General features: G+C 52.2%; 1 protein-coding gene across 7 annotated transcripts in view; it reads right to left on the bottom strand.

Moving 5' to 3' along the window:
• AMOTL1 (angiomotin like 1) overlaps positions 1-12,469 on the bottom strand; it is a 92,931-nt gene that overhangs the window by 42,871 nt on the left and 37,591 nt on the right. For all 7 annotated transcript variants that reach the window (XM_075417529.1, XM_075417549.1, XM_075417575.1 and 4 more), the window contains 2 exons: positions 7,086-7,232; positions 3,878-4,757 (listed from right to left, as the gene is read on the bottom strand). In XM_075417529.1, the coding sequence (XP_075273644.1) occupies positions 3,878-4,757; positions 7,086-7,232 (1,027 nt within the window). The remainder of the gene's footprint in view (positions 1-3,877; positions 4,758-7,085; positions 7,233-12,469) is intronic.

The raw sequence follows: 12,469 nt of genomic DNA, 5'->3' as shown, positions 1-12,469 counted from the left end.
TGGTAGTGCGGCAGTGGTTGGCTTTCCACAGCAAAAAAGGGGGTTTTGACAACAGTGAAATAATTATGGGGCTCTAGGCTCCATCTGTTCAATGCACTAAAGGACCAACAGCACAGGGCTCCTCACTGTATCTGACAAAGATTGCAAAATCCCAGCCAGTAACTAGAAAATACAGGCTAAAACCAAGATGCAGATCTGTGCCAGAGATGGCAATTAGCTAGTGGAAGAAGTCTGTAAAGGCTGTGATGGATTCTCCAGATGGAGAGTGTTAAAATCACCAGGACTGAATGTTTCACAAACTGGAATTAATTCACAGTGTTGTGAAAAAGACTAAATAAGACTAATCCCAAGCCCTTTTACCTGACAGGCGGCGACTCTCTGAACAGGCACCTAAGGAAAGTTAGCAAAGACACCATTCAGGAATGGTTGCACATCTAGGAAAGGAAAGGTTTTCTAAAGATTATTACACTTGGCCAACTTAAAGCATTCAGAAGTTGTGAGTCAAGGCCCCAGGCATCATGCAACTGGCTGAAAAATACTTATATTTTAAAACAGGAACAAATATGACTCTAGGAGGTCTTCAGGACAATACCAAATACCCTGAGATTGACAGTAAAGTTGTGAGATTTCAACCACAGTGATTAGGAAAGTAATGTTCCCTTTAAAACCAACCATGTGCAAAGAAAAAAGCCAAACCAAAAACGTAAGTTAATCAGCAGCTGCAGTTACCCCATTTCCTTCAACAGCTCCCTGCCAGCATTTGTGGGTTTCCAGCCACATTCCCCTCCCCACAGAAGGACTGGGGGGGAGCCGGGGACTGGTGGTCCTACAGGTCTTTTCCATCCCTGGTATCTGTGGGTGCTTCCTCTGGACCAGCACAGCTCTGTGCTGCTCTCGTCTCTTTTCTGGAAGGCAGAAGCCTTTTGCACAGTCCCTGTCCAGAGATGCCAGGACGGATGGGCTGGAGAACAGATATGGCCAGGACAGAGGGAAGGGGATGTTGGGACGGATATACGAGATTCTCATCTGACCATGCCAAAGCTCTGTTTCCATTACCTTCCTTCCCAGGCCCTCGGGACAAGATGAAAGCTGGAATCTCTCACCTCGCTTGCTCCTCTAACAGAAAAAAGAGCCTCTCCAAACCCTACACTTCCGTTAACCTTATGAAACTGGGTAGTCCCCTACCTCGACCTCTCTTATCAAGGCCCTCCATCCTATGCAGACAGCTGGCTGTGAGCATTCCCAGAGGCCAGGTAAGAGGGGAAGCAGAGAGCAAGAGCAGAGGCACAGCAGGGTTTGTGCATGGGAGCAGCCCAGCAGTGTAACCCTCCTCCATCCATGATCAGAGGCTGCCACCCACACAAGTCCTCGAGCAGAGATGAGGCTGATGTCCCCGGACAGGTAACCTGCCTTTACCCTCTCCACAGAGAATAATATTTGGGGCAGAGGCAATTTTGTGAAATCACATTTAACCACACACATTGCAGACCTGGGCAAGCCTGTCCCGTGACGCAGTCTGAGATGCACCCAGGGATGCACTGGAGCGTGGCTGCTGCTGAACTTACACAGATGGAGAAATCGCAAGCCAAGAGCACACAGGGATTACAGCCACTTCCTAAAAGCTTTTGCCACCCAAACCTTCCCAGGTAGCAGGACCATAAGGGGATCCTGCAGCCCGTAGGGCCAGTTATAAGCTGCGATGTGGCACAGGAGAAGAAACTGAATCAGTTCATAACAATTAAGAACAAGTCCAGGTAATGCCAGTGGTGAATATTTCAGTGTGCCCAAGGAAAGTATCCCTGTATCAAAAAACACCACAGAAAGAAGTCCAAGATGAGGATGAAGACCACCGCTTTACCGAGACCTCGAGGCTCACTGACATCTCCTGTACAGCCAGACATGCCCCAGCCGCTGGCACTGTGCAAGCGACACGGTCTGTAAGCGAAAAACTGTCCTGCTGGTGCTCATCACCCTCTCACACGTAGCCAGCAGGAACACATCAGCAGGAAACATCCCCCAAAATCCAGGCACCGTGTGAAACGAGCCAAGAGGGACCTGAAACGCCCCGTCTGTGCACCAGGACCCAGAGCTGCCTTAGAGAAAGCACAAGAGAGACCACACGCCTTAGATCAAACCTAGCTTTGGTGAAACACCCCCCAGCCATGCCAACCTCCTAACCCACCCCTGGAAACGCATGCTGGAGTAGCCAGCAGAAATATATGCAGACCGAGAGCTATTCAGGCCCTTGCTGAGCTGCAAGAAAGACACCATCCAAGATTTTTTACTAAGTCTGCAAACCACAACAGCTCTGCTCTGCCAGGCTGCCAGTCTGCTGCCGCACACTGCATCCGCTCAGGCCCCTACCAGGAGGGACATTTTCCCACCGTCATGCAAAGAAAACAGCATGCAGGGGTAGGGGGCATCCCCTCTGCAGCATGATCTAGGGGTTAAACTGTGCGGCCTTACTGGGAATGAGCAGTAACCACCATCACGAGCCGTGCCGTTTCTCCCCATAGCTGCCAGGGTGATCCAGCGGCACCTTGGGATCAGGCTGGGCGCTGGCCCGTGCTGCCGGTGTGGAAAGCTGCATTGACATCAACGGGTTTCTCAGCACTAACCTTGCTGATCCAGGCACCTGGGAAAGGTTTTGGAACTGGCCCCAAAGGGTTTCCCACTCGACAACACTGCCGATCCCGGTTAGTGGAGCACGCATCACCCAGGTCTGCTCACTTACACAGACTCAGCAGAACAGACTCTGTGGGTATTGAATCAGCATTTTCCAACAGTAATAAAAAAATCCAAACCAGCTCATTTTCTGTGGGGATGAATCTGTTCAGTGCCAGAGACACTTGTCAGCACCGTGAATGGCTGCGGCAGAGCACGGCCCCAGCTCGACCCCGTTGCCCTCGAGTTCGTATAGCTGTTTCTCAGCATAAATAGAAACTTTTGCTGAGATCTTAAAAATATCATCTTGCTCGGAAAAAATTGCACAAACACCGCACAGTGGTAGGCTGGCAATCAAAACACACGTGTAGCTAGAGCAAGGCCAGCGGTGCTCAGCGCGGGCCCTCTGCTTGTCACAACCGCCTTGCAACATCCACCAAAGCCATGCTCCAAGTTCCTCCCTGTCTCGACACAAAAGCTGGCACTGCTGCAAGCACGGAGAGGCAGAGCAGTTGCTCGCTCATCTCACACCTTACGAACTTCAGACAGGAAGAGCCGGGTCAGCTGCGTCACCTTATCTCCACGCCTGCGCTGTGGCAAAATAAACGCACGCAGCTTAAGTTGATGCTGACAAAACCTTTGTGGATTTTGGGGTCAGTAAAGACCTCATGAGGCACCCTGAAACACGAAAACCATTCCCACTCACACCAGACAACCTCAGCCTTCCAAATCCAGCAAAATACTGTCCAGGAGATCAAAGAGACAGGGATGAGACAGAGAAACACTTGCATTTAGGCACAGCGAGGAGAAGGGAGCCCTCAACACACAGGCTCACCTCTCAAGGCAGCAATCCTGCCCGGACCCGCGCCGCTCGCCGCGAGAAAACGCTCCGGATTATTTTTAATGTGCTTGGAATAAACCCGTGCTTCCGGGGAGGCCCGGCACCACGAAAGCCCCACACGAGCTCTGCTGGGAAGACTGAAGCGGGGTGTACGCAGCGTATATCCTTTCTACAGCCCTCCAAGGAACGCGGGTGCCCCTGCCAGCCGTCCCGTGCGGGCCCGGCCGCGGGGCTGTGACATCCCCACCGCATCCCCGAGGCGAGGCTCACAGGCGCCATGTCTACCCACGGCCCGAGCCCTGCAGGAGCCGGCTCCTTCATCGCGGGCAGGACCGGGGCCCTCTGTCAGACCCACCCCGCGACGGCCATTACCTGCTGAGCCCGTACTCGGGGGGCGGCTGGTAGCGGGCGAGGGCCACCTCGGCCCGGGCGGCCTGGGGTGCGGCGTAGGAGGCCTTGAGGACGTCCTGCGCCGGCTGCTCGCCGTAGAAGAGCCCATGCTCCTGCGCCTTGCCGCCGGCGGCCGCCGCCTTGCCTTTGTAGGGGTACTCGGGCGGCGGGCCCCGCGGGTCCGCGGCCTTGCCGGGCGGCGCGGCCGCCTTGACCCCCTTCGTGCCCGGCGGGGCCGGCGGGTGCTGCTTGGCCCCGTTCCTCTCCAGCGAGAGCTGCATGATCCTCTCGCTCAGGGAGCGGACGTGGCCCTGCTTCAGCTCCTTCAGCGCCTCGTCCTTGTGCGCCTGCCCGCTGTTGGCCCGGCTCACCGTCGGCCTCCCCTCCGTCCTGCACTTCTGGCCGGACGCGCCATAGAAACCCGGCGCGGCGGCGGTGGCCGGCACCTGGCCTCGGAAGAACTGAGACTGGGCCTTGGCCTCCTCGTAGGTGGGGAGCTCCTCGGCGCCGTGCGCGGGCTGCGGGGCCCGGGGCGGCTTCTCCATGGCAGCGCCGTCCCCCTGGTGCTCCTGCCCCTGGGGTTCCTGCCGCCCCGACGGCTGGAGCATCGGCGGCTCCTCGGGCGCGAGGTTCTCCGCGGAGGAGAGAGTGCTGGCAGTGCTGTTGGAGGGGCCGGCGCTGCCCGTCGCCTGGTGCTGTATGGCCAGCAGGTTCATGCTCTCGCCGGGGCTGCCATACCTCAGCCGCTCCTGGATCAGGCGCTGCAGGACGGTGCCGGCTGCCACCTCCTCCGCCCCTCGCATCTCCGCCTCGGGGACCCGGCGGAAGCTGGGCGGGCGCAGGGTGCAGAGGGGCTCCTCGGCTGGGCAGGGGGAGAGAGACGGCCGTTAGCTCTGCTGCCCGGGAGGCCCGATCCCCAACACTTTTTTCCCCTCCTACACCCCACGGCCATGCCCAGGATGCATCCCCGGAGCATCACCCCCCCCCCATCCCAGCTCACCCCCAATTCTGTCTGTAATGACCCCTAAAAACATACCTCCATCCCCTTCCTGGCCCTTCCCTCCATAATACTCCGTGCATCCCATACCCTCAGCTCTGAAGCCCCTCCCGAATCAACAGAGCGACAGGCAACCTCTCAGGGAAATTTCATCTTTTCTAAATACAATAGACTGGATTCTTTCAGTTGGAAGGGACCTACAACGATCATCTAGTCCAACTGCCTGACCACTTCAGGGCTGACCGAGTTAAAGCACGTTGTAAGGGCATTGTCCAAATGCCTCCTAAACACTGACAGGCCTGGGGCATCGACCGCCTCTCCAGCAAGCCTGTTCCAGGGTCTGACCTCCCCACCTGGAGATGCCTTGCACGGCTCACAGAGGCGCAGCCTGCATGGCAATACTAAGCGAGATGCTGCATTTTTGACAGCCAAAGTTCGATGAACCAAATCCCCTCCTATGTGTGCTGCCTGCCACGATAAAACAGAACGCAAACTGTGTCACAGAAAAACTCTGAAATGACACTGAAAATAAAAGGGTTCTAAAAGCGTAATTAAAGAGGAATCTGTGTTCAGGTATCTTCTCCTGAAACTGCAATTTCCCTTCTGGCCAAGAACACTATTTCTAAGGGAGTCGATACTAACTGTTGTAGTTTTGCTGGGTGAGTACAAGGAAGGCATTACGGTCAGAGATTCTAAAAAGAGCACAGACAGATTACCTACACAACCCTAACACAGGCTACTGAAGTTGTTCGGAGGTCATGGTACCATTTTTGCACCAGCTACACAGTGGAGCTTGCCTGGAGCTAAGCTTCTAATGGCATATAACCACAGCTGGGCGGCTGGGATCCCTCCCTCCTGGAGCCCTCCTGCACCCATTCCAGAAGTGGTGTAAGGCATCTGTCTGAATGCTGTCTGAGCCCAGAAGGGTGCTCCTGAAAGACCCCAGTGCAGACAAAAGCGAGAATAAGCCCGCAGCTCTGGATGGACAGAGTCCTCCCATGTCCCTAGGGAAGAAGGCGGTGCTTTCTGAGTTCACTGTTTGAGGTCATTCTTGGCAACTTTCTCTCTCTCTCTCCTGCTGTTTCCCATTCTCAAAGGAGATCATCAGCAGTACTTATGTTTGTTTTTTTGGCATTTGAAAGTAGTTAAAGAGCAAACTTTCTCTTGAGGTCTGCTATTTCCCTGAGGTTTCATCAGCTACTGCACATACTGTGGGACAACTTACATACAACCCAGATGCCAGAGGGGAAGAACAGCCTTCGACTCTTAGCTACGAGAACAGGTCATTTCCACTAACATTTCTGTGGCAAAGGCTTAAAGACAATTGCGGGGCTCGAGGGTGCAAGAAGATCCCCAGGCTGTTTCACTCCTATGAGCTACACCTCTCCTGCTTTCCCTGAGACAATGTTACCTGCCCGCCAGCCTGACTCGCTGGGGTTGCAGCCTGGCCACCGGCCTTCAGCGGCTCTGCCAGGTCCCTGGGCTGGCGTTTAAGCCAACAAGACGCCCAGACACACACACCTCCATCTACCTGTCTGCACAACAGCCAAGTATCCTTCTGCTTTATACGCCCCTGCAGCTCTTACTGCTTTATTCATGTTATTGCAGTGTTTTTGCAGATGTGAAATAAAAATCTCCCTAATGTACCAGAAAGCACACCCTAACGTACCAGAAAGCTCATGGTCTAGTCTGTTAGACTATGCCTGAGATAAGCCCAAGGAAAGGGGAAAAAGCCAACTCCACATGGTCAAGACAGCTCTTCATCATACACCAGAAGGATTTTCACCCCTGTGCTAGTCATCTGTTGCCATCCTGCTGTTTGGGAGATGTACTTTAGTTGCCTGTTTTTGAGGTTCAAAAGGACTGACCACAGTGCACCTTCCACAGAGCATCTGTGGTCCTGCTCCACCGGTAAAAAGCTATGGAGCTCGGACCAGCTATGCAGTGAAGAGCAACCATGGCCTGAAGGACAAGCAGAAAAGCTGCGTCCTCCACAAGCACAGGTGACAAATGATGGTGGGTCATAACACTCAAGTCAAAGACAACTCCCCTCTGACTCTACAAAGCATGAGGAGTTGGCCTCCATCTCTGTAAATATTGTTTGTAAATGGTCTAAACTGCTCAATTTATGCTTCGGAAATAACCTGGAAGTAAATGCGGTGGGTTCATACGGGACAGTGGTCACCCACTTACCAGCCTTTTCTTTGGCACTGATTGCTTCAGCTGTTAGTGGAGGAACTTCATGCCTGCCAGCAAACAACTGGTGATCCTGGTAAAGAAAGCCAGCGTCTTCTAGTACCTGAACTGGGCTGGTAGGCTTGTAACAAACAGATGTGGAGCCTGCAAGAAAGAAAAATGGGATGTCAGTAAATAAAACACTTGAATTACAAAAATATAAAGCCATAACTTCTGACAGAATTAAAAAAATATTTTTCTTGAGCATGGTTAGGTGCCCGAGTAGCCCTGCTAAGGCCACTGAGTATATCGCCTCTTCTGTCCTCCCCACCCAAATAACACATTAGGACTGAGGAACAAGAGGCAGCCACCAAGTCATGTTCCACGCACCGACCCAGCCCGGCCTTCAAGGGCCCCTGTCCCCATACAAAGTAAGGCTGTCACTGCTCGGCTTACAAGAGCTGACAGTGACAAGTACACAAATCAAGGCACAGCCCTGGGACACGAAGCCAATGGAGCCAGAGTGAAACTGAAAGAGGGAGTAGGTAAAAAGAAGGAAAGAAGCACAGGTGAGGACCCAGCCACACATTCAATAGGGCTAAAGTCTGGGAAAGGCTTTGCCACAAAATCCTCTTGTGAATAATTATTCAGCAATACAGGAAAATGCCAAGACATAAAATACAGCCAACGCTATCAAGGGAGAGAGTTTATAAATCACTTTGTCCAGATGTTCTTAACACAGTAAGGAGAGGATGTAGCTGGAGAGCCGTGGGAATGTGTCCGGCAGACCGAGTGCATAGGAGCCGCATGCCCGAACTCCGGCATCCCACAGACACTGGCGGCTGGACTAGTCCCCCAGCCCCCTTCACAATCGATGAGCAGGAACAAGCCCTCCCGGCAAGCAACAAGGCTCATCCCAAATCTGCTCTTAGGGGTGGCCTTCCCCGGCAGTACTTGTTTTAACAAGCTCATACAAAATGCGTCACAGCAGTGTTAAGACAGGAATGACATTGGCTTGACCCCACAATTCAAGACAGGAATGGCATTGGCATGACCCCACAATTCAAGAAAGACACAGATAGACTGGAGAAAGTCCAAACAAGGGCCATGAAGATGGTCAAAGGGCTGTAGAATCTGCCCTATGAAGAAAGGCTGAAGGAGTTAGGTCTTTTCTCCCTGCAGAAGTCTCGGGGGGGACCTCATCACAGTTTTCCAGTACTTAAAGGGCAGCTACTGTTGGTCTCTTCTCCCAGGTAACTAGCAATAGGACGAGAGGAAATGGCCTCAAGTTGTGTCAGGGGAGGTTTAGATTGGATATTAGGAAAAATTTCTTTACTGAAAGTGTGGTCAGGCATTGGAACAGGCTGCTCAGGGAAGTGGTGGAGTCACCATCCCCGGAGGTGTTCAAAAGACGTGTAGATATGGCACTTCACGACATGGTTTAGTAGGCATGGTGGTGTTGGGTTGACAGTTGGACTTAATGATCTTAGAGGCCTTTTCCAACCTGTGATTCTACGACAGAGGACGGAGGCTCCCTCCTCACAAGAAGCTACATGGGGAAGACAAGGAGCAACTGGTAGAAGTTGCACTAAGGGAGGTTTTATCTTGACGTAAGCAATAAATTTTTTACAGTGAGAACAACCACTCACTGGAACAACCTCCTCAGTGACATGATAGACTCCCCATCACAGGAGGTTTTCCAGATGCGCTCAGACAAGGTGCTAGACAACCTCATCTAGGCTCCTCTTCCCACAAAAGGTTGGACCAGATGATCTTTTGAGGTTGCCTCCAACCTGAGATGTTTCTATGATTCTATGATTTTCCATTTCCTACTTATTTTTCTAAGCACTACCTGATTTTTGTAAAGAGAAGGCTCTTTGAGGTCCAAACCTTGGAGGTGAGCATCTCCTGGCCCCAAGTACTCCGGTGCAGCAGGAACACAGCAGACTCGCCCTCCACTTGCACCATTGGCTGCCATAGGTTTTAGTGTAAGGGAATGGCCATCGAGCTCCAGCACTGGCCACTGCTGAGGGACTTGCTTCACCAGAAGGTGGACGGCTTGCAGTGACACCAGCTGGGCGTCCATCCGTCCCAGCAGGGCATCCGTCCATCCCGGTGGGGCCAGAAGCCCCATAAGCACAGGGACCCGCAGCACCCCGCTCTGCAGAAAAAACTACCAGCCATGGACGACCTGGACTTACTAATTCGGACTGCTCGGTTTGCACTCCGCTAACTGCATGCTCACTGGCATACGTCACGCGGAGAGGCTGCTTTGCTCTCCTTATGGACCGGTCATCAGTAACCCCACGTCCCTGCACGGAGCAGGGTAGCAGGGGGGTAGCGGGGGGCAGGATCCAGCCCATCCTCTCTACAGGCATGAAGATACAGATACTATTTTCTTCCATGCCCAGAGGAGAGGAAATAGGCTTTTCTGCAAAATGTTAATGAATTCATCACTTTACCATTCATATTATGCATGAATGTGTATGGCAGTTATCTATATTTAGAGAGCAAGAGAGAAAGACTGCTCACTTGAGTAGACCTGAGTATGTCTGTGAAAATGAGCATGGTAGACTGGTCTGGAATTTGTGCTGATGCTGATAAAGACCCAAGAAGTTTCTCAAGAACGCTAACGTCCAACATTATAACCCTATTCTGGTACGGAACAGCACTAAAGACACCCTTCCCTGCTCCTCCACAGAGTCCTGCCTTGGCATCGGGAATCCTGTACGCAAGAGGGGAGTCTGGGGCCCAGGCTTGTTTTATGAATAAAAAGTGGATTGGGGTGAAACAACAAAAATCCGCACACTCAAGCAAGACAGTTTCAAGCATTACAGACAACATGAACAGTCAGCAGCTACCAGCTCGGCCTCACCACTCCCCAGACAGAATTTACAAGAAATAAACGGTTTTACTCAAACTGCTCACTCGCCGTCTGCGTTCTGAGTCTGTAGACACCCTTGGGTCATGGGTTCAAACTTTCCAAGATGCAAAACGGAGACTAAAGACTTGTTTTTACTGTAATAAGAGCAGAAAATCTCACCTAACCACTTGTCTTTGGGGGCCGTGGCTGTGGCAAAGCAACGTTGTACCAAAATCAGGACTGGTAAGTGCTGGGATCTGCCAAACTGCTCAGCTTCCGACTTCTGCTACATTGGAGTCCAAACCAAGCAGCTCTGACCCAGACAGAAATGATTGCCCTTTGCTGTATGTGTGCTGATGTTTTATCATCATAAAATGATGCAATGAAGTTTTATGATGTTAAAAATAATACAATGAAGTTTTATGTTCATTCATAGTACGTTTTAATAAAAAGTCAGCTGTAACGGGCACAGAAAGCCAGTTTGTGTGTAAAACAGGTAACAGTTGACTACAGATCTGTGCTTGGCTGCATTCCAGATGAAGGGCAATAACACAACACTTGAAAGCTTAGCGAAGCCTCATGAGCCATCCGGAGCAAGGCACAAACCTTTTTTCCTTGCCCCTTGCTGTCACTGGAGTCTCCCAAACCCCAGCTGCCCTCTCCAGAGGGGAAGGATTTTCTACACCCAGCTCTGCAGGGGTGCAAGGCACCTGCTCCTTCCCCAGACCTCCCCACTCTTCTGTGATGCTCACGAAAAATGCAATTTCCATCCCTAAAACTGAATCTTGGCGTCAGAGCAGCAATGCCCAAAGGCCACAGGTAAACAGCCAGCTGAGGACAACCTAGGATGGAGACCATCATCCCTCCAAGGACATGTCCTCAGGGAAGGGCTTTCTACCCGCATCCAGCCCAAACGTCCCAAGCCAGAAACCATGGCTGCTGCTCCATGTTTTGTTGCCGCTGCTGCCAAGAAGAGCCAACCCCACCACCTCCACAGGTGCCTGCGGGCAGCTGCCGGCTGTGCTGTGGGCCCTCCTCTCCGGCTCCCAGAGCCAGAGCCCCTGGCCCCAGCGTGCCAGGACACAGCCCGGTCCATAGACATCACCTCTTCGACTGCCACATGCCTGGTGTCTCTCACAGCCTTATATACACATTTCTGGCGGGGTTCAGTCCTTGCTGAATCGGGTGGCTGCTCCAGGCCTTCGTTTCTGCATCTCTACTGACTCACCCGCATCTAAGTGATGGCCTGCCACCAATCCATTGGTTTTCCTTTTTTTATTATTTTTTAAGATAAACAGGCATCACGCTGTCCAGAAGCAGATGTATTATCCTGGAGGGTTACTACACAGCAGTGCGATTCATCTGAAGATTCAGAATTATTTCAACGAATCATTTGCTAAGATTAACACCAGACAGCCAGCAAGGACCCAGAGACAGAGAAGCAACGCTTAAATATTTCCTGCTTTTAATGTGGTTTCAGTCTGGTTTTGAAAAGGATCTAAGGCAAAACCTCATAGGAAGCTCACTGCTGCGACATTACAGGAAAGCCACGGCTTCAGAGCAGTAACCGCACCCCCAAGAAGCAGATTTCCTCCTAAAAAATGTACTTGGAGAAGGTGGTTTTCTTACAGCCAAACCATATTACTACTCTCGCCTTCAGTAAAACACCAAAAAGCGCCCGTTACGCAAAGGCAGTTGGCTGCTCTTCAGAGCCAACACCTGGAGGCAACGCCTGGGTGATGAGCTCCTGCATCGCACCCCGCTGCCCGCCCGGGTACCGCGCTGCCGGCACGCACAGCTCCTCCTCTTCCACCCAAAAGCCACCCCGCCAGACAAAAACACAGAGCTGTCCTCCAAAAAATCCTCTCCCAGTTTGTACCCTACTGACCGAGCGGTTCGAAAGAGACCAAGGCGTTTCAAACCCCATCCAAAGCAACCAGCTGAAATTAAAAAACGAATAAGGCGGCTTTACACTTTCCTATAAACTCTGCCGCGGTTTGTAAGCGAGGTCCAAAAATGACAGAACAAAAATGACATCGTTTCCAAGCCCACATCTGTCCTTCTGTCTCATAGCCAAGCCAGAAAGGTGTATAAATACCTTATTCCACATTTAAAATATTTTCCCTGCCCTGTTGCTGCATAAAAATCCCAGGTCAACCAGAAAGGAAAATAATTATTTAAGGGAAACAATGGCAGGGTGGTTGAAGCGCTGCAGGGTCCCAGGGGCTGCCCGCAGGCTGTGCCGTGAATTCCCCGGGGTGGACCCGTCAGTCCCCCCAGGCGGTGCAGGGACCCTCCACCGAGGCTGGACGCCCCTCCATGTGCATCCCCCCGCCCACGAGCCTTAGTTCCTCTGTCGAGCATCAGCCCAGCTGCAAGAGGAGGGACTGCCGTACCCCAGCCACCCCACAGTGCCACCCTCCCAAGGCTGGGAGGAAGATTTGAATTTCCTTTGGCTCAGGAAAAAAAAAAAATCCTTGCGCGTCCCACTTCTTGGTTTAGGTACAAAAAGTGGAGACACCACTTCCAGCAGTGTCAC

Source organism: Opisthocomus hoazin, chromosome 1 (genome assembly GCF_030867145.1).
Source record: "Opisthocomus hoazin isolate bOpiHoa1 chromosome 1, bOpiHoa1.hap1, whole genome shotgun sequence".
Lineage (NCBI taxonomy): Eukaryota > Metazoa > Chordata > Aves > Opisthocomiformes > Opisthocomidae > Opisthocomus > Opisthocomus hoazin.
Note: the sequence above shows the minus strand (reverse complement) of the source record. Positions and strands in the feature narration are given on the sequence as shown.